Source organism: Crassostrea angulata, chromosome 2, assembly GCF_025612915.1.
Source record: "Crassostrea angulata isolate pt1a10 chromosome 2, ASM2561291v2, whole genome shotgun sequence".
Taxonomy (NCBI): Eukaryota; Metazoa; Mollusca; class Bivalvia; order Ostreida; family Ostreidae; genus Magallana; species Magallana angulata.
Genome location: NC_069112.1, coordinates 7,935,825 through 7,959,693, shown reverse-complemented (window position 1 = coordinate 7,959,693; position 23,869 = coordinate 7,935,825). Strand labels below are relative to the sequence as shown.

Genomic DNA, 23,869 nt, shown 5'->3' with positions numbered 1-23,869 from the left:
GCTATACAACCTTTAAGCCGCCTTTAAGTCACCTTTAAGCAAGTGCTTATAGGTCCTTAATGTCCAAACTTCTTTAAGCCACCTTTAAGCCATCTTTAAGCATCTTTAAGTGGCATTTACGCTCTCTTTACACTGCCTTTACACTGTCTTTAAGTGGCCTTTAAGTCAATATTGATCGAGCTGAACAATAAAAACATATATTAAATGCAAAAGCTCTTTTATAGAGATGGGAGGGGGTCATCCGAGTGATAATATAATTTCCAAGGAAGGGGGGGGGGGTGTTCCAGGCGGTTTTAATCGTCGCTCCATTAAACACAGATCGCTATCATCAGCACCGCTCCGCTGGACACAGATTGCCGTTATAAAATTCTTTATAATTTTTTGGGGGTTTCAAAATTATTGTAGGGATGAGCGCAGTCTCTGTATCTTAATATGTGCAAAAAACTAATTAAAGTATGTTTGTTTCCTATTATAAATTAATCGGTGAAAAAATCTCTCTCTCTCTCTCTCTCTCTCTCTTTCTCTCTCTCTCTCTCTGTTCCTCCGGTTATTAAACAAAATAAAGATAATGAACCAAAAATGCATGATTTAATTTGATAATCGGTTTAAGGTTTGTATTTTTTTTTTTCAATTTTCATTATTTCTAATTCTAGATCTGCTAGATACATGTTAAAAGATGAAAAGACTTTCAACTGCCTTTGTTATATCGGGCAGGATATTACTGCTTTGTTTGTCTAGACATAGTTTTGTTCGTTTGTGTATATCTAATTAGAGTCTATTGTTTGTCCAACTTAAGAAAACCCCTGGAACTAACACAGAATATACAAGATATACACAACAGTTGTGTCGCGTGCCCAGGTGCATGTTTGTGTATATCTAATTAAAGTCTATTGTTTGTCCAACTTAAGAAAACCCCTGGAACTAACACAGAATATACAAGATATACACAACAGGTGTGTCGTGTGCCCAGGTGCACGTCAGGGTTTCTAAAGGCGTTGAATCTTAGTATGTACGAGTATACGATAAGTCAAGTGAATAAAAGTTAATTTACATTTGTAATTCATTTTCAAAGTATTATTTATAAATTAGATATAATTGATTGTTACAAACTGAATGGTTTGTCAAAATCTTTTCAAGTAAACACATTCAATACAGTGATTCAATATCCACTGATATATAGGATATAAAAACGCTCCTGTATAAATCAGTTGCCGTGGCGCAGAGGAAGTGTGGTGATGGAGACTTCCGGTTTGCGAATGGCAAGGTGAGCACGTATATTTTGGCTGATCGAATACAACCAAGCGTGTTTACTATTAGAAGTGAACCACTGAACTGTGTCTTCTATAGACAAACTTTATGTTTATAATTGTGTTTATTTTACTTGTACTGTATATATAGTTGTGAATTATTACAAAGTGTAAATAACGTTTCAAGCGGGGATGGCAGCCACGTCTAGTGGTCGCCATCTTGGCGGATCACAGAATTTGTTTGTGAACAGGAAAAATCGTAAAGAAAACACTTTATTTGTGAATGTGAAAGATAATTCATCGGTGAAACCCGAAGAAGTTATCGAATTTATCCATGATAACTGTGGTGTTGGCAGTTTGCTTGCATGTGTCCCGAAATCGGGGAATTTTTATGAAATAACGTTAGAAGGGAGAGCCCCTTTACAGTACCTCTTAGAGGGGATAAAAATAGGTCAAAACACATTCGAATGTCATGAAGTAGTACCTAGTTCGATCGTCGTTAGTTTCATGCACCTGCCTGCTTATATTGAAGATGCCGAAATTGAAATGTCTTTGCGATCTATGGGGGTTGAACTTTTATCCCCAATCAATAGGAGATTCTATCCTGGAACAACAATAGCAGACGGCACTCGGTACGCAAAAATTAAACTTCCTGAAAACATGACCTCACTGCCCTATACTATGAAATTTCAGAAAGAGTATTACAGATGTATTCATAATGGCCAGTTAAAAGTGTGTTCTTTGTGTTACGCAAGTGATCATCTTTTTAGAGCGTGTCCAAAATTTGTTTGTTTTAAATGCAAGGGCCAGGGTCACTATGCAAGAACATGCAAGTCTGTAAGATGTGATGATTGCGGTGAATGGGAACACAATTGTTCGTGTCGCATGAGTGAACAGGGTGAAAACGAATCGGGTGACGATGAAAATAATGAATGGGAAGAGAACTCTGAAGAGGTGAATATAGAGAACGATGACGAGGTACACAAGGACGAAGAGGCAATTGAAGGGGAAACGGAAACACCAGTGGATGTTTTAGGAACACAGGCCCCAGTGAAATTAGATCAGGAGAAAACGGAAGAAAAAGAAAATCAAACTCAAAATGAAATTCCGACCGAAGAAAAAGTAACGGAAAATAAAAATTCAGAAATCATTGATAGTGAAATGTGTACAAGTGACAGAGATAAAGAAAGTTCGGAATCAGAACCCGATACAGAAGTGATGATAACCGGAAAAAAGAAGAGAAAGAAAACGAAAGATAAAAGCAAAACCAAGTCGAAAAAGAACAAATAAAATGGAGCGAATAATTACATTTTTCATTTTAGCAATGGTTTTCATAACCTCGTGGAACTGTAACGGTTTGGTGAACATTGATAAAATGAAAATGGTGTTTAGTTTATTTAACGAAAGAAAATATGATATTGTAGCATTGCAAGAAACTCACTGGAAAGATGATTTTATTGATAATTATAAACATTTGTGGAATGGTGTTATTTATCATAATAGTGTAAATGTTTCATCCAAAGGAGTAGCATTTTTAATTAGAAATGATATTAAATCAAATATTGAAATGGTAAATGGATTTGATGGTAGATTTTTGCATGTCAAATACAAGGAAAATGACAACAAGTATGATATTATAAATGTATATGCGCCTAATGATGTTAGAGAAAGGGTAATGTTTTTAAAAAATATTACAAATGTTATGCCACGTTCAACAGAGTTAATCATTATGGGAGACTTTAATAATACTCTTGCTGAGATAGATAGATGTGGTAAAACAGTACATAAGTATGACCAGAGTTACAAAGCATTGACAGATATGATGACTGAGCATGATGTGGTTGATATATGGAGACAAAGAAATGAAAGAAAAAAGGTTTTTTCTAGGAAAGTTATTAGAGAAGGGATGCTTGTACAAAGTAGAATTGATTTTATTTTGATTGCAAAAATTCTTTGTGTTTATGTGAGAAACATATTTTATGTGGAAACAACAATGAGTGATCACTCTATGATTGTAATGAATTTTAACACAGAAGTATGTGAAAGAGGTCCAGGTGTTTGGATCCATAACAATTTGTTATTATACGATGAAATGTATGTTAACAAAGTACAAGAACTTATTGAAAAAGAAAAAAAAATGTATATTATTTGAACAATCAATTTTAGTTTGGTGGGATAATTTGAAGTATAAAATTAAAAAATTGTCACAAATATATAGTAAAAATAGAGCTAAAGAAAGAAATAAGGAGTATTACAGAATTCAAAACAATTTGCAAAGATTATCACAAAGTATTGCTGATGGTAATTGTATAGACATTGAAAAATATGAAAAACTTAAAACTGATCTATGTGAATATGAAAATGAAAAATGTACAGGTGCCATACTAAGGTCTAAGGCCCAGTGGGCTAATGAATCAGATAAGTGTACGAAATATTTTTTGAATTTAGAGAAAAGCAGACAAGAGTCAAACACAGTAAAGGAATTGTTAGATGAAAACGGTGAAGTTAAGAAAAATATTGATTCTATTTTAGATATGCAATACAATTTTTATTCCAATTTGTATTCATGTGTAACTGTAGAATGTGAAAGTAAAAATCAGTTGTTGTCATTAGTCGATAAAAAACTTAATGAAAGTGATGTTGAAATGTGTGATAAGAATATAGATGTTAAAGAAATAGAGCAAGCTTTAAAAGAAATGGCCAGCAATAAAAGCCCTGGTCCTGATGGATTGACTATTGAATTTTATAGAAAGTTTTTGCCACAGTTGAAAAATGTATTGTACAAACTTTTTTTAGAAATAGAAGAAAAAGAAACATTGTCACATTCTATGAAAATGGGTGTAATTACATTACTATACAAAAAGAAAGGTGATAAAAGATTGTTAAAAAACTGGAGACCTATTAGTCTCTTGAATGTTGATTACAAAATTATTGCAAGAATTATGTCAAATAGACTGAAGAATGTTTTACCAAACATAATTTCTGATAGTCAGACATGTTGCATTATTGGAAAAGATATTGCAGACACGTTAGTAAGTATAAGAGATATTATAGAGATGTCTGAAATAGATGAAATGGAAGGTTATATTGTTAAAATTGATCAAGAAAAAGCTTTTGATAGAGTTAGTCATGAGTATATGTTACAGGTGTTGAAAGTATTTGGTTTTGGAGATTATTTTAGAAAATGGGTAAAAATATTTTATACAGGTATTTATAGCAGTGTTAAAAGTAATGGTCATCTTACAAAATATTTTCCAATCAAAAACTCGGTAAGGCAAGGTTGCCCAATATCTGCTTTATTGTATGTATTATGCTCAGAACCTTTAAGTTGTGCAATCAAATGTAATGGTTATATTAAAGGTATAGATATTCCATTGTCTGATAAAACTGCATTGGTTTTTCAACATGCAGATGATACGACATTATCGGTTTGTGATAAAAGGTCAATTTTTGAGATATTTAAGATTTTTGAATTGTATGGAAGAGCCTCTGGTGCCAAAATAAATGTTCAGAAGTCTGAAATTATGTGTATAGGTTCAGGAAGATTATTGGAAGATGAAAGAAAATTAATTAATGTCACTGAAACAAATGTTATGAAAATCCTTGGAGTTTATTTTGGTAGAAACAAAGAAGAGTGTGAAAATTTAAATTGGAGAAACAAAGTACAAAATATAAAACAAATTCTTAATCTGTGGAGAAAAAGACAGTTGACAATACATGGAAGAGCTAGTGTTATAAATACATTGTTGATGTCCAAATTATGGTATTCCTTGTCTGTGATTTCTATCCCATTTTGGGCTAGAGATACAATTCAAAAAGAATGTACTGATTTTTTATGGAATTATGGTACACATTTAGTGTCATATAAAACAATTGTTGGCGAACATAAAAATGGTGGTTTAAAAATTGATGATATTTATTTGAAAATGCTGTCGTATCGACTTAAGTTTTTAGCCAAGTATTTGTGTCCTACAAAAGAACTAGTATGGAAACACACTTTTAGCTATTTTTTATCAAAAATCTGTGATTTGAAAGGTGGTGTTGAAGTATTTCTTCTACAGTTGAACAAAAAGGATTTGCAATGTCTGCCTTCTTTTTATGTTGAAATGTTTAGTGCATGGTATGCTGTGAAAAATTATGTTGATTACAATGAAAATAGAAACGATGTGTTTAATTACTGCTTGTTTTTCAATCCTAAAATTGTTAATCAGAACAAAACATTAGTGTGGGTATATTTCATAAAAGCAGGTATTACACATATCAGAGACATTTCATATGAAGTAATACCAGGATTTTTGCCTGTGTCTTGTATAGTAGAACTGAAACATGAATATGATTCAGAAATTAAGGTAAAACATATCAAAGATGATTATGCAACATTATTATCAGTTATACCAGAAGAGTGGAAAAATATTGTTCAAAATTTTGCTCATGTGAAAGAAGCATTGATTCCAAATTTTTCGATTTGTGTAGAAAATAACAAATATGTGTTTTATTCATGTACAGTAAAGATTTTTTACAAAATGTTGATACAAAAGCTGTTTAACCCTCCAATATCAAACGAATACTGGAAAGAAAAATTGCAAATAGATAATGAGTCTATACTTGATAACAGATGGGTTATATTAAGAGGAGTTGGTAGACCTCCAGATGTTGTAGAACTTGATTTTAAGATTTTTCATAATGGTATTTTTACATATGAAAAACTGTTCAAGATCGGTAAAACAGATTCAAACAAATGTCCATTATGTAAAAAAGAACGCGAAGATTTATTTCATATGTTTGTAAAATGTGAAGAAGTGCAGGAATTTAAGAAAGATTTTATAATATATCATTTAGAATCGCTATTGAAGGACTGTGAAAATAGTGTATACAATGTTTTAGATATTGATGAAATTTTGATGACGGCATTTCCTAATGTTATGAAAAATGTTAATACATTTTTTGTGAATTTTTTCATATCAATATGTAGATTTACTATTTATAGAAGAAGACAAATATTGTTGCAAAATAATCAAAAAATGTATTTGAAAAGGTTTTGCAAATATTTACTCAGACATTATATTTATTACAACTATCATTACATGTGTATAGAACAAGACAACAGAAAAATGTTTTCAAAAAAGTTTTTGAAGAAAAATCCACTTTTAAAGGAAACAGAAGGTGTACTATTGTTTATTTTTTAAAATATTTTATGATAAAGTATTGATATGTAGACTGTGATTGTGATAATTAATGTGATGATTGTGATAATTGAAAGTTGATCAATAAAAGATAAAAAAAAAAAAAAAAAGTGTGGTGATGCTAGTACACTAAGGGTCCCGGGTTCAATTCTCGCCGTGGCCGGTTTTTTTTTTGTGTTTTTTTTTCCATTTTTCTTTCTAGAACAAAAACCGTTTTAATACCTTTTCTTTCATAAAGTAAATACATTTTGTTGGAAATTAAGCACAATATTGAAATAAATTTTTTTTAATGGCTTAAAGGTGGCTTAAAGGTAGCTTAAAGGTGGCTTAAAGGTGGCTTAAAGAAGTTTGGACATTAAGGACCTATAAGTTGTCCTTAAAGGTGGCTTAAAGGTGGCTTAAAGATAGTCTTTAAGCTGCCTTTAAGCCATCTTTACGCTTTCTTTAAGCCATCTTTAAGCAACACATATAGCTTAAAGGTAGCTTAAAGGTGGCTTAAAGATCGTCTTTAAGCTACCTTTAAGCATCTTTAAGCTATCTTTAAGGAGAACTTAAAGATGGTCATTCATCCTGTGTATTTTAGCATAATTTTAAGATCGGACACGCATACATATAGATTGGTCATGCTTATCAAGGTCTTCCGTTTCCAAACGGAAGACCTTACTATTATTCTCAAAAAGTTTCATTTTTTTTTCTTTTACAGGCCAACTTTGATCCGTTTATATCTTGCTCGTTTGTTTCCCGATTCTTTTGAAATTTTCCGGTCTGATAGCATGCCGCGTGATGTTGTCGTTTCTTTTTTTTCTGATGAAAATCCCCTCCGGTTTTTGAATACTCCCATGTTTGTTTGTTTGAATTTTTTTTTTTTTTTTTGTAAAATTTAACGATCCTTTTTATCGAGGTGGTTAGGCTTTAACGGCGACTTGCAGAGTCTCAAAGATTGGTTGGTTTGGAATTAGATGAATTGAACAGTTGCAAGGTACTATTCAATTATTATTGAAATGCAAATAAAAGGAGCTCTTTAAATTAGGGAGTTCGAGGCTTCAAACTTTTTTATCAATAACCTGCAAAGGAATAAACATTTCTAATGCAATATTGAAGCAAGATTGTTAAAATATCAGTTCAAATTCGATCCTTAGAATTGAATTTGATGACTTTGTAATATAGAGTTAGTTTTTGCAGAAACAGTGTCAGCCGGTTTGGCTCATTTTTGTGGGGGTGTGCTTTAAAAACGATGTCCTCTCTATATTTAGATGCATTCGGTACGAGACTCAGGTTACTGATCTTCAACAGAGCCGCTAGCTGTATTCAGGCCGTCACCCAGACGATAGCTCATATGCAATAGAGCTGGACGTACACATGTTTAACACCCCATTGTTTTACTATAATGAAGATTTCTTGAATTGATTCATTACATAGAGATGTGTTAATAAAAAGGTTCCAATACATAGTAATTAAAGTTTACGGAATTTATCTACAAAACATGGTCGTCTTATAAAGCATAATGTGTATGAAGGACATAAAAATATACAATGGCAAATTAAACAAACACCGGGCTGCTTCAGATGAAAAGCTTTCTTTTAAAGCTTAACAAAATACCCATTGACGACGAAGATAATATTATCATTGTGAAGATGACTTCTAAAATATGATTTAACTATTTGAAACAAAAGCAGTTGATTTCTAGTTACGGTTATTAGTGATATACTTGCCCCGCGTTTTGCATGTTCTAACTCTTTGCAGAAAATACATAAAGAAAAATATCAAACAGCTTCCATCAGCAATTTAGAAATTATTTAGTACATACAAATTTGAAAGAGGTAAGTAAATAATTGTGATTTATTAATGAACTCAGTATTGATGAAATTTGCATGAAAAAAAACGACGTTTACCAATAACTCGGTAGCCTGGACAATCCAAAAAAGAAATTTACAAGCTGTATATAGAAAGATTGACAATTTAACAAACTTTTAGACCTTTAATGTGTTTTTTAACAAATTCTATGAAATGTAGACTCAATGACTAATTTTTTCTTTACCCTTTTCAGTTTGTGGTATTTTGAATCACGCGTGTGCACTTTGCATATAATATGTACACGCAGGTATGATAAGGCAACTGAGTAAAGAATCCTCTGGTCGATATGAAAAGTAAGCTCGTCTAAGTTTTATGGCCCCGGGGACTGGTCATAATTATAAACACTACAGGCGTAAAATATCACTAGAAACTCTTCTAACTGAATATATCTTTGATTTTGCTGCATTATGTATACATGTAATTATCATTGATGACGTCGCAAGCATGTTTAATAGAGAAGATCATGTCGGGAGACAAATCATTGGAATGCAGTGTAAACAAAGCCGATATATGACATTTAATACAGATACCTAAGATTCAGATGAGAGTCAGTTAGGATATAATCAGGATAAAACAGGAATGGGTATTTTGTTTTATTAGCGAGTGTTATAAGATAAGCAGATAAACATGTATATGGCTTGACCAGCCTTTCCTCTATCAGCTTATACAAATAAAAGCAAAAGTGTAACACTACCCCAGGTATTATGAAAGATGACTTGTGTAAAATCAACAGAATATGACCTAATCTACTTGAAAAGTGCTGCTAGAATCCTGTGCTTCGTAGTTGTAAATTAAAAATACGAAGTATTTTTATTATAATTAAAGAAGTTGAGAGGGTTTCCGATAAAGTTTGACAATATTTATTCTTTGCGATTAACGATAGTATTCTAGCTCTACTAATAAAATTAAATTAATTGCCGATCGAATTATTGTAGCAAACACACAAATGATCTTTGGGATTATGTTACACTTTTCGATTTTTGTTAAGGTAAAAAGATTGATCTTTTTTTAACTGTAACGTGATACCATGGCACGGCAGCTTCAAAGATAATGTCGTTTCCGAAGTAAAAAATAATATCTTAAGGAACACATTTACTTGGTATTAATATTCAGCACTGTTTTCATAAAAAAAACAATTAATCATAATTTTGACGGTCATTAGATTCGGAGTTGCCTTAACCTACCCGCGCATGTAAATATCCATAAAAATAAGTTTTTGTGTACATGCAAAGAAAAAACATTAAAACGAAAAATTAGATATATGGATAAAAACCACACACATTACCTAACGGTAATTTATTGTTTTCGCTGAATTCACATTTGTTGACATTTTTTTTAATATCAATAACACTTGTACACTTTTGCTTGCTTCTTGCAACTCACGTTTATTGCCTGTTTAGGACATATCATTTTACAATATCAATGTGACATTGAACAAGCAAAGTCTTGTTTTAGTTTTACATGGACGGAATTGTCGCCTATTGTTTGTTTTTCACAGTTTAAAACCGTATGTTTATAGCAACGAGACCCGTTTTAAATGTCTGTATAACAAATGTGTCTTTGAGAGCAATCATTTTCAAAACATGAATCAACTAAACTGATTTGCGAATTATACATGCCACTAAGTCTTGTCATTATTAAAGAGGATGTATGTTAAAGCTTATCATAAAGTAAAAAAAATTAAATTCAGTATTTTGAATAGCAGATCAACTAACATTTTTTCCCCTATATAATAAATGCATTTTTTTCTTTTAACAAATACTGGCTAGTTATAGAAACGTTTCAGGTTTTTTTCTCTCTCCAGTTTTGACACAACGTATAGGCTAATGCAAATCCTAACGTGTAAATTAAAGAGGCATGGTCACGATTTCGTCAAAATTCTATTTTTCTATCTATATGATTCACAATGCTTTAGGAAGGAATGCATTTCAAATGATCAAACGAAATTTGAGATTCTGTCGTAGAGTAATAAGCAAGATACAGGGCTCACAATTATTTATCATGTAAACAAGGCTCGTGTTCTGTTTTTTGTAGACCGAGGTTAATGTTCCATTAAAAAAATCTGTACCAAACTGATTTGTCTATCTTCTTATTCATTTTAAGCATAACTGAACAGTTCCGAACCTTTAACATATTTATTATAGGTCTTAAAGTAAAATTTTTCACTTCAACGTTCAAAAAGCTTTTGTTTTTTGTTTTTTCTTTACATTTTGAATGTTGGGGTAAACTTTCCAGTTTTAGACCTAAAATGGATGTGTTCAACGCTAGGAACTTTTTATTTATGCTTAGAAGAAATACGGAGACATACAAATCAACTTGAAACAGATTGTGCTGGTATATTGAACCTAACCTATGTAAACAAAAAAAGGCACAAACCTTATTTACAAGACAAGGAATCGTGAGCCCTGTATATTGCTTATAACTCTTCGACTGGCTCTCAAATTTCATTCTTACGCTAAAAATACATTCTTAAAGCATTGTAAATCATAAAAACTGAAAAATAGAACTTGACCAAAATCGTGGCTATACCCCTTTAACCTATTCTTTAATATTAAATTTAAAAAAACCAAATTAATAGCTTGATGTTTAGAAGAGTGGGCAGGGATGAATAATCTAAACTGAACAATCTGATCATGTATGCATGTATACCGGTTTGAATTTTATTTAGAGCAGGTCATATTTCACTGTAATTTTTACACTGTCCCAAGTAGGAATTACAGATAAAAGACGATTAAAATAACGGGAAGAGGGTTCCCCCTCCTCTATAACTTTTACCATATTATGCATATATCAATAATTATTATAGACACAATAAGTTCTTGGTTAAAAAAATGTATTAGGTTCATGATATAAAAATGACTGAAAATAAGAAAAGAGCTAGTGCATATCTATTGCTTTGCATATTTTAAACCAAAGTTGACTGACAAAAAATTATCTTTTTGATTGTTAACTTGCTCTACATATTCATCCATAATGTTTATTAGATAAGTCAACACGCGTTCCTCGCCCCCCCCCCCCTTCCGTAAGTACGCTACACTAAAATAAGATCGTATTACCTTGTAATAAATAACGATGGCTATCCAAGATATGTGTTCTTGATATATGATAAAATCGTCTACACTATTCGCCAAGACGTTGATTAGTCAACTTTCGTCTTGGTTATTGCGCTTTGGAAAGTTATATTCCAGACCTCACCATTAGTCAAATCTTATATTCTTGATATAATCTAAGTACGTTCACAGTAAATATACTCAGCTTTTACTAAACTAGTTTATTACTTATAAATATAGATACTAAAGTACAAACCGGGAAAAAAGAATGTAAAGGAAAACATTTACAGTTACAAAGCTGTCGAAAACAACAAACAAACAAGAGGCAATTGGATCACATCGGTCACCCATACAACACCTTCTTGTAACATTTTACTTCGTAGCTTATGCCATTTCTTTTTTTAACTTTGAACCCCTTTCTGGTGCACAAATATTGGTGGCTTTAAACATTTAAAATCTACAATTTTTTAGGATACTTACATAGTAATCTCTCAAACTGTAGCAATCATTGTGTATTTCTTAAGAAGAAGGTTTTAAAACACTTTTCCAATATACTTCTATGCAAGACTTTGAATACGCTCCGGACCCCAGTGTTGTTCCAGGGGTTACGGCTTTTACAATTCACAATTTTCACTATTTGACAGTCCTTGCACTGTTATCTCACATACTAAGCAACGATTTTTAAACATATTTCCTATATATTTCTAGGTTAAACTTTGAACCCCTCGCGGTGCCTGAGTATAAGTTCGGAGGTCACGATTTTAACAATTTAGAATTTAAAATAGAATGTTTTCATAGTAATATCCAAAACTGTTGCATTGTAGTTCTTAAGAAGAAAATTTCAAAACATTTTTCTATATGTGTTAAACTTTGAACCTTGGCTATGGCCCAGTTTTTTGTATGGGGTCATCTTTCTCACAATTTAGAATCTACAAAATATATAAGCTTTTGTGTAAATATTGGCATTTCTGGTGCAGTGGTTCTTGAGAAGAAGATTTTTAAGCACTTTTCTATGTATGTCTATGTTAAACTTTGAACCCAGCTTGGAGCCCTAACTTTGGCCCGCGGGTCACGATTTTTACAAAATACAATTGTCACTATATATGCAAGGTTTTTTGTAAATATTGGCATTACTGGTGCAGTGGTTTGTGAGATGAAAATGTTTTAAAGACACAACCCTATATTTAAAAAAAGGATTTGCCCTTTATTTAAACAATTTAAAATTTCAAAGTCAAAATATGAAAAGATTACCGACGGACAGATGGACGGACGGATGACGGACAAAGGGTGATCAGAAAAGCTCATCTTCGGTTCAGGTGAGCTAAAAATTAATTATGCAGTTCAACGTGGTTATTTTTGTATATGTTATCATTTAATATTTACATAATTGTATATCTACAGAGTATAATTCTCTCTATATTTTACGGAAACTTACAGTCAATTCGTAGCTCTATAGAAACAGCCAGACAAAAATCCATACGCCGCGTTTATTGGTTTGTTAAAATCTACAGCGACGTAAGAAAAATCACGGACTGCACGAAATAATCATGAAGATTTCAGACTCAAATTCCCATAGTGGCGATTTTGCTATTTTTTAAAGCTAAAGTAGTATTGTACATTAACAGAACAGTAATTTAGTTCATTTTTCTGACATTATCCTTACTTCTGTGATGTTGTAGATATTGGTGTGCAGAAATAAAACAAGTGAACAAATTGTTGCGTCTATTCTTTTGACAACATTTAAACATTTCGATTTTCTTTGAACACGTTAACTTGCATACTTTTCAATAGTTTTGGTTATTGCTTGACAATGTTGTTACATTTTTGTAACCTTATAGCGCAATATAGGGCACATGCATTTCTACATGTATATTAAATGTCCTTTTTTTGAGTTATATCTTGGCTCTTTTATTGCTAGCGTCTTCATGATGCTCAATGTTTTTTTTCTATAACTAAAAAATAAATTTTAGAAGTTTTACAGAGAGGGATTTTTATACCAAAGACAGATTTTCTAACATACATTTATCATTCATAATTCTTTGTAAGCAAATAAAGGTACTGAATGCACGGCAAAATCTTAATAAGTAATTATTTGTTAATAATAAAATGATGTTTCACTATTATTTATGCATTAATTTTGTTATGACATTTTTTTTATTTAAAAAGAACAAATTTATTGTCAAAGAATAGGTAACGTTCTTCATTTTTCTTCTCTCTTTTTTTTTTAATATCCTAAAGATATGTTACATTTTTTAACAACAATGAAACTAGTCTTCTCTAAAATGTGCTATCAATAATTCCACACAATATATAACAAATAATGATGAGCGTTGTGCATTATACAAACCTGAATTTAATCAAGAAAAAAATATTAAACAAAATAAATGAAAAACAACAAACTACATATTACCTGACTGTTATCGTCTTTTGTCGATGAATCCACATTTGTTGACATCTTTTTTCATTAAAACAACTGTACACTTCTGCTTGCTTCATATGTTCTGCAACACACGTTCATCACCTGGTTAGGGCATATCTGTTTTGACAATTCCAATGTGACATTGAACCAAAAAAGACTTGTTAGTTGAACATAAATTTGTCGTCAATGGTTTCTTTTAAAGTCCTAAACCGTCTGTTTATAGAAACGAGACCCGTTTTAAATCCCTTCTCAATAAATGATATTTTTGTGAACAATCATTATCAAAACATGAATCAACTGAACTGATTTGCGAATTACACATGCTTCTTGTCATTATCAAAGGAGACGTATCTTAAACCTTATCATAAAGTATCTACATGTATACTATATTAAGGAAGTATGGGACTGACACAAAAGTAATCAAAACATTTTAAAAATTGGTTAAACAAATAGCATTGCACCTTTTCTAACAGAATATAACAATATTTTGATAGGTTAATATGTTTGTTACCATGGTAACAGTATCCAAATATACCCTTGTTGGAAATACTCCCGTTCATCAAAATAAACAACTTGCAACAGAAAGGAAGCAAAGGTACATAGTGTGTAATCATTTGATTTCATTTTTCTTATATGCTATCAATAATACATTGGCAGAAGAACAATTAATCTAAAAAAAAATCTGAAAGCCTCCTCAGTATTATACAATGTGGGACCAAATTTCCTCTGCATGGTTCAAATTTGTTGCTTTTTTGTCCTGACCTTCAATGCAAAATGGTCAAAAAATCTGTTTTGATATAATCAGAAGTTTAATTTTGAACTTTAACGAAGTATACACATATTATGCTTTCACTGGAAAAGGAAAAACTCATATGTCAATGACTTAGATAAAAAGATATTGCAGTCTGAATTTACTCTGGTCTGTTTTTACAATTTCGCGCCATTGTCACTTGATCACTATTCTAGCGTAGATAAAATAATCAATACCAACATTTTGTTCAATAAATATTGAGTCAATTAATAATACCTTTATCAAAATGCTAGTACTTTTTAAAATTCACCAAAAAAGTAAAAAGATATTCATTTAAATCCCTAATTTCCTCTGCTTAACTTGATATTCCTCTGTTAAAATACTAATTTTTAAACCATTTGCACCTTATAACAATATACCAGGTAGAAACAAAATAATTCTAGTAGGTATAAACAAAAAAATATTTAATTTATGATTTGCTACATGTATCTCATAATTATTTTTTTAAACTCTTAAACATAAAAACGGATCGAAATCAGCATTACATCATGTACAAAAAGCAACGTACAAATGACAAATATAATTTTAAGCCATTTGGTAGAACAACATCCATACTTTTAAAACCATATATTATGGTGTGAATTTTTTTTATACTAATCAAGTTTATACTGGACATTTAACTTCTCACGTGTATATTTAATAAATCAAAAACCTTATACAAATAATGCACCCAAATCAAAAACTTGTTTAATGATAATAATTTTTTTTTTTATTATGAAATTAGATCTCAGGTGCTTGGGGCTTTACTCACGAATATGTACGATACCTACTTTGATAGGCATAGGTATCTTACATATTCATCAGCAGCAGATACCAATGCATGATTGCATGTGCATTACAACGCCATAGCATTTATATAAGAAAAATTCAATGATGTCCATACCAAATTTACTTTTACTCTAATCTCAGCAAGATTTGCCGAAACTGAAATCTTGAAGAGACGTCTATCTAAAATTTTCAGTCAACGAACTTAATCTTGCTGAGATTACCAAATACTTTTACACTATCAATGTATGTAGGTCAAACCTGGACAGATCGCTTTTGCTGGCGTTGAGTCATCCTCCTCCATCTCTGATGAGAATTATTCAGCTGTAATATCAAAATATGTGATTTGTCTGTCCAAGAGAGCGTCCACGTTCGCACTAGACCATCTTTTTCTGAGCTTTAGCAACCTTAATTTATGTGGTGATTGGTCTTCTCAGCATTTAAAATCAAATCCACGTTTCCTCCACATTGCTGAAAACTGAACCGATATTTATGTCGTAAAATAAGAATTTTTGGTTAAATTAACTCTTTTTATCATTTATATTCACGTTTTATTTAAAAAAAAAATATAAAATCCTTTCCACTATAAATTTTATTGTTTAATACCTTAGAATCGAACCAACAGATTTAACGACCGCAAATAGGTTTACGTCATTCGGAGTTGCGCGGTAGATTCAAAATCGTGAGTCCTATAATTCCTTAAAATAATAGACTCAAATGTTTGGGCTTACCAATTTGTTTCTGGGGTTTTTTTTTCTCAATCAAGCTTCGCTAATTAATAAGCAACAACAATTCCTAAAAAAAAAATTACAATCTTGCGCATGCGCATTACATTCACGCTAAATCACGGGAGGCTCTTTATTAATATTACATTTGCATGGATAAACTCATGGACGATAAAACAAGTGCGTGTAAATTTTCGTTGGCATTTTTTGCTGTTCATCAAAGAAAATACGGGAGATAACTCTAACACAGTGCATTTCTTATAAAAAAAATCCCGAGAGTTTAGAATGTCAACATGGTGTGTAAAAAAAATTGTTGAAGAATTGAAATCTTGAAGTTTCTCCAAAATCGTTTCGGAGCGATTCTGCAATTTTCTTCTACATTACGTGTATATGGGAGGCATTTTGACTGTGGAGAAGGCCTTTCCCCAGCCACAGTCACATTATTCCAACTCAGTAGAGTGTAGTGAAACTAATTGCATCATTGTAGGCTTAAAGCTTAGTTATGCAAATGTCAACAATATATACGGTGTGGCGATGTATCTATTTCGTAAATTCCGATATCATATGCTCTATCATTCCGTGCACGCACGGGTCAAAATTTAGTAGGATTTTGAATAACATTACGGATGGATTTTAAATGTTTGGATATGTTAAAGACAGACAGCAGACAGTCTTTCTTTATCATATTCTGTTTTACAAACATAAACTATGTCGAACGTACCTGATACAAAGCGAGATGATAGAGCGGTTAAGCATTTCAACGAGTACGTGTGACTAGGGGGAATCCTCTAATTTTATGTGTATTAGGTCATGATTTCTGCATATCGTGTAATTTTACAAGTTGTACAAAATGTGTAGAATGAAAAGTTTATGTAGGTGAAAACGTAGCATTTTTTGATAAAACTATAGACTATAATATAAGTGTACATCAGACTTTATTTATGTAAAGCAAATATTAATTAAGGACGATTATGTCTTTGGTTTCATCAAATTCATAGAATTATTTCATAAACAACGAGTAGAAATTAAACATATTAAAAATGTTGAATCAAATTATTTTACACGTACGCGAACAGTTATGTAACATAATAAAATATGTCGTACAAAATGACAAGTCGCATACTGTAGTAACGAAACAAATTCCTACGTACGAGATAACATTTTCTAATAATGAAATACTAGTCGTAACAACGACAAACATATCGCACCATCGAGATTCTCAATCATATAAACGGGCTAGTGTCTAAGTCGTTATTCGATATATCGTACGTACAAAATATTAAATTTCACTGTAATGACGAAGTACTATGTCGTACGTACGAGATAACATGTCGTATATGTGAACGAAGGACTAAATCGTAATAACAAAAATTATGTCGTGAAATAATGAGTCGTGTAATAAAATAACGAAATAATAATTCGTATGTAAAAGATAACATGTAGTCATAAGCAGATATGAAGTCGTTATTAGGGGATAGTATCTCGTACGTTCGAGATACTCAGTCAAATTAAAGATATGTCATTCGTACAAGTAAACAATATGTCGTACATGTACACTGTAATAACTTTATGACTTTATAATTTACTTTGACGTCACGGTCTTCATCCTTTCGTTAGTTCTCAGGGATTGTATCCTAACGTTACACTGTTTTTAGTAATTGGTGAAACAAAAATCAATGTTTTCAATATTGAGTATCAAATATTCAACAGTTTTAAAGCCTCATATAAGGCAAATGACTCTTTATGATCTAATGGGTTGGAGACTCCTCCTTCTATGTGGAAATGTTTAGTGCAGGCAACAGGTTTGACGCATGTAAAAGGGGAGAAAAATCTTAGTATATTGCATAATGGCACAAAAACCATCTGTAATATGCAAATTGTAAACCCTAAAAACTAACTAGAAAGACGAATTAGGTAATAAAACAATTATTTAACGCCTGAACAGTCAATGGAACAGAATTTTTTCCCTTGGTGCAGGGAACAGCTCAGTATGATCTATTGCCCTCGGCCGTTGGCTTCGGACAGTAGATCATACTGAGCTGTTCCTTGCACCAAGGAAAAAATATTCTGGTCTATTGACTGCTCAAGCATTACATAATTGTATACTATTACCCTCAGCGTTAGCAATACACTTGTCAACGGGTAACACAACGACATTTTACAGTGTACATGCGCGTAAATTATGCGCGTACGGTGCGTAGCATAGTTCACGTCATACCCATATAAAAGCAGTAAAGTTATCTTTAGAATTAAAACTGTTCGATTATAAAGAATGGTTATGCTAAGTATATCTATAATAATAGACAATGGTAATAAATTGGCTATATCCTAATCATAGTCGAATTTTGTTCTTGCTATTCCGCTATTCTGGGCGGACTTCATTTGTCCCATACCGTCCTACGCCGAAATGCGCCATCCATATCACCCCTGCGAATGTATTGTCATTTAAAATTTTATTTGATTTTATTTGACCCTTTCAGTTTCGCTGTAAAAATCATGCCTCGTGTTTATAGTCTTTTTCATAGAATCTAGGTACTTGTAGTCAAATATAAAATCTAGAGGTTTATTGATTTTAAACTTTATCTTCATTAATTGGTGGATAAAATGTGTTCTAGAAATAAATGCGACAATACAAAGAATAGTTTTTTTCGGATGTTGCAACAATTAACATGCTTGTAGATCTAGAGATCCCCCCTGAGGATTAATTTTGGATCCGCTCTTGACCTAGTAATAGGATCAATAGTGAAACAGACTATACTATTTTATGCAGAATGTTCCTTGAAAATAGCTCGATATACTAATGTAACAAATGATCGGGTTTGGGGTTCAGATAATTTTTATATCATACGGGTGTTATCTTTGATGCTAATGGTAATGTGCGAGGATAGTCCGGATGACACTATTATATATAAGAGCACACTCGAGAGAAGAGATGACTGTGTATTCGGCTGTCAAAGGTACGTTAATACGACTGCACAGTGTTCGTATTGGGTTAATCTTTAAATAGAGCGTTAATATTTACTCGTATGTTATTAACTGAGTGTACCTGGCTGCAGCTTGTGTCGGCTGCAGAGATACAGCCCTGTACATGTGATATAGGCATAGAGCCTTATCAGGACAGATCTCGCAGGTCTCGAGGCTGAGACCTGTGCCTCGGATAGAGCCCCGGGTTATAACCCACAGATCATCAAGACCCATCCCTTATAAATAACTTGTGAATTATTTGTTTTGCATGCTTAAGGATAGGTCATCCTTACAACTATATCTGTATATATTGACTCGTTATTTTTGTGATCGTTTACGCCGGTATTCATATAATTATGATTATTAAATAAACACATTTCCCAGACTGGTCTCAATCACCGAACCCAAAACACGTTACAAAATTGGTGGCAGCGTCGGGATTTTGATCAGTCAATTGTTGTCTACAAATTGTTAATATAATATTTAATTATGAGCGTGCGCGATTTACACGCCGATGTAGAATATTTAGAGAGGGAAAAAAATCGGCTCAGTAGAGAGATACATGACTCTCTACGGGTTACGAATTTTCCAGGCCGAGGCCGGAGACCCAGACCAGGCATGAGTACCAGTACCCCGTACGTGACACGGAGAGAAAGTGTGAGTGGCTATGTGTCTGGAGAGGATAAGGATGAGGATCCTGTAACTAGTGACCGCCCGCCAGTGCAGAACAACGCAAACCCAAGAACAAGTAATACGAACCCTGGACCGGGCCGATCTCGGAACTTTGTTAAACCTGCAACATACGACGGATCCGGTTTATGGAATTATTATCTGTCCCATTTTGAATCAGTCTGTCTTTTGAATGAATGGTCAGAGACTGAGAAAGGGCTATATTTGGCTGCATCCCTGAGGGGACTAGCACAAGGTGTGTTAGGAAATCAGCCCAGAGACGATAGACAGAACTATAGGAAATTAGTGAAGGCCTTTCAAGATAGATTCGCCCCAATGAATCAAACTGAGCTATACAGAGCACAGCTGAGGGAAAGGAGACAAAAGGCTTCTGAAAGTTTACCGGAGATGGGACAGGACATAAGGAGACTCGTGAATTTAGCTTACCCGACAGCCCCCGATGATGTTCGGGAAATACTAGCTACTGAACAGTTCTTAGATGGGCTACATAACTCGGAAATGCGTCTTAAGATAAAGCAGGCTAGACCCATAAACTTGAATGACGCAATACAGAGAGCTGTTGAGCTGGAAGCATAGTATAGGGCAGAGAATCGCCACACAGATGCTGTCCGGACAATGAGTGAAAATACTGAAGACTCGTCCAAAGTGTCAAAACTCGATAATTTTATAGAGACCGTCGAGAAAAACATGCAGTCGTTACAGCGCGATATGAGAGATTTGAAACAATGGAAGTTTCAGTCTCAAAGCCAGAGACGCATGCCTCGCCCGGAGACACATGCAAGGGATAGTAACCGGACGAGGAAATGTTATAAATGTGGATCCGACAAGCATCTGAGAAAAGATTGCCCACAATTGAATAAGGGGTCTGATGACAAATTAACACAAGTTAATAGTACAAGAGAAACGAATCCCAAAACTGATACAAGTTTCCAGAAAAACCAATGTTCTAGTGATCAGTATTCAAGAGTAGTACACTCTATAAACGAGAAAGGGGTTTATGTCACTGCTCGCATACATGGGATGGATGCCTACCTCTTGGTTGATACAGGTGCTACTGTATCATTGCTATCCACAATTTGTTATGAAAACATTAAAAGGGATGCAAATCACGCGTTGACTGAGGTAGAAAGGGATGTACTATCAGCTACTGGTTCAGTACTACGCGTGCTTGGGCGAACTCCAGTAGAATTTACACTGAATGGCATTGCCCTGCAGCAAGAAATGATTGTCGCAGACTTGACAGTAGATGGGATACTTGGACTAGATTTCCTATTGAGGAATGAGGCCGTCATTAACATGAGGATGCATCAGATATCAATATCTGGTATCGAACACCCGATTCAGCTTGAGGGGTCAGCGAGCTATTATAAGGTGGCCATTATTCACCGAGTGACTGTACCGCCTAGATCAGAACTGGTAGTTGAAGGGCAAATACGTGCAAGTTCTGATGGGGGACTTCCAACCAAAGCTGGACTGATAGAACCCTCTGAAAAGTTTCAGAATTCATGTATGCTGGCTAAAACACTTGTCCGTAGACAGGACACTATTCCGCTCCGTATCATGAATATTTCGGATGATAGCAAGACCATCTACCCAGATACTGTTGTTGGGAAGTTACATGCTGTTGATGAGGTTCTTTCTTTGGTGTCAGAGGGAAATAGAGACTTGGATGTGGACAGAGAGTTGCCGGCTCATTTGCAAGAGCTATTCATTAGCAGCACAAGCCATATAGATAAAGATGATGTCATGAAAGCAAAGGCTCTTCTTTTGAAGTACGCAGCTCTATTTTCAGAGACAGATGAAGATGTAGGCCGAACCGCCAAGGTCAGACACAAGATAGAGACTGGTGTCAATGCACCAATTAAACAAGCACCCAGGCGTCTACCGTTTCATATGCAAGAAGAGGTACAAAATCACGTATCTGACATGCTAAGAAGAGGTATCATAGAACATTCTCAGAGCCCGTGGTCAGCAGCAATCGTGCTTGTAAAGAAGAAAGACGGATCCACAAGGTTCTGTGTCGATTACAGACGTCTAAATAGTATAACAACGAAGGATGCCTACCCATTACCTCGTATTGACGAGTCTCTGCATCAACTACGAGGCGCCAAATGGTTCAGTACTTTGGACCTGAATGCTGGGTATTGGCAGGTAGAGCTAGATCCAGAGGATAAGAAAAAGACGGCATTTGTCACCCGACAGGGTCTATATGAGTTCAACGTAATGCCGTTCGGGTTGTGCAATGCCCCAGCCACGTTTGAACGATTGATGGAGACTGTGCTGGCTGGCTTACAATGGCAGATTTGTCTTATATATCTTGATGATATAATCGTTTATGGAAAGACATTTGATGACATGCTGCAAAATTTAGAACTTGTGTTCAAAAAGCTTCTTGCGGCTGGACTGAAGCTGAAGGCAAGAAAGTGTTCGTTGTTTGCTCGACAGGTGAAATACTTGGGGCATATCATCTCGGAACAGGGGATCGAGACTGATCCTGAGAAGGTAGAGATTGTTAAACATTGGCCAGCGCCAGTAAACAAGACACAGGTGCGCTCTTTTATCGGTCTTTCCAGTTATTACAGAAAGTTTATCCCTAACTTTGCTCGAATCGCTCAACCCTTACATAAACTTACAGAGGCGTCTGTTCCATTCAAGTGGACTGACGAATGCCAGGCCGCATTTCAGCTCCTCAAAGATAGATTGATATCGGCGCCTATTCTCACGCATCCAGACTTTACGAAGCCGTTCATATTAGATACAGATGCGAGTCAGTATGCTATGGGTGCTGCTCTTTCACAACTGCAAGATGGCCAAGAAAGGGTTGTGGCGTATGCAAGTAAAGTCCTGAGTAAATCAGAAAAGAAGTACTGCGTCACCAGAAAGGAGCTTTTGGCTGTTGTCACTTTCATTAAGCATTTTAGACCTTTCTTGTATGGACACAAGTTCTTAGTTAGAACAGATCACAGCTCGTTGAAATGGTTGCTTCGGTTTAAAGACCCGGAGGGGCAGTTAGCTCGTTGGATCGAGGTTATATCAACCTATGACATGGAGATAGAGCATCGGGCTGGTAAACTTCACGGGAATGCAGACGGACTCAGCAGAGTGCCATGTGGCCAATGCGGTTATTTCGATGACTGGGACAAGTCAGAGGTGTCTGAAGGACATGTTAGAATAATCGAGGACAAAATAAGAGAAAATAGTGAATCAGATTTAGCTACATTGCAAGATGAATGTAGGGACATAAGACTTGTTAAGTGTTGGTTGCAAGATAAGACAGGTCCTGAATATAGTGATATATCCTCTGAGAGCTATGTAGTTAAGTCACTTTGGGCACAGTGGAGCAGGCTAACCCTTAAGGATAACTTTCTATGCAGGGTGTGGGAAGTCGAGGACAGTAACATGACAACATATCAGATAGTTGTTCCTTTATCCCAACGAAGATATATCTTACAGCAGATGCATGATGCAAAAACTTCTGCTCACTTCGGGATGACAAAAACTTTGAATAAAATCAGGCAGAACTATTACTGGCCAGGGCTACAGAGTGATGTAAGGAGCTATATCGCAGGCTGTGATGTGTGCTCCAGAAAGAAAGCTCCTCTCAAAACAAAAAGAGCCCCTATGCAGCCTTTACAGGTAGGCTACCCTTTAGAGAGTATAGCTACAGACATTCTTGGCGAATTTCCTGAGACAGAAAACGGAAATCGATACATTATCGTTATCTCAGATTACTTCACAAAATGGACCGAGGCATTTCCAATGCGAAATATGGAAGCACAAACCGTAGCTAAGATTGTCACTAATGAAGTAATCTGTAGGCTTGGATGTCCAGCGACAATCCATTCAGAGCAGGGAAGACAATACCAGAGCCTTCTCTTCACTGAGGTATGTAAGCTTCTCCAGATCCGCAAGACAAGAACCACACCATATCATCCGCAGTCAGATGGTATGGTGGAACGGTTCAACAAAACATTAGCCACTATGCTGAGCGCCTACGTGGATAAGAATCATCGAGATTGGGATGAAAGCATTCCGTTTGTGATGATGGCTTATAGAGCGTCTCAACATGAATCCACTGGCTATAGTCCTAACATGCTCATGTTAGGAAGGGAGGTCGCTACACCTCTAGATATCATGTATGATATGCCTTCGTTTTGGAAA

The 23,869-nt window shown here is 34.2% G+C and overlaps 1 protein-coding gene across 2 annotated transcripts in view; it reads right to left on the bottom strand.

Moving 5' to 3' along the window:
• Window positions 1–13,958, bottom strand: part of LOC128171910 (uncharacterized) — a 41,215-nt gene extending 27,257 nt beyond the window's left edge. For both annotated transcript variants that reach the window (XM_052837678.1, XM_052837679.1), the window contains exon 1: window positions 13,745–13,958. In XM_052837678.1, the coding sequence (XP_052693638.1) occupies window positions 13,745–13,789 (45 nt within the window). In that variant the 5' untranslated portion in view covers window positions 13,790–13,958. The remainder of the gene's footprint in view (window positions 1–13,744) is intronic.
• Window positions 13,959–23,869: the final 9,911 nt, after the last annotated feature.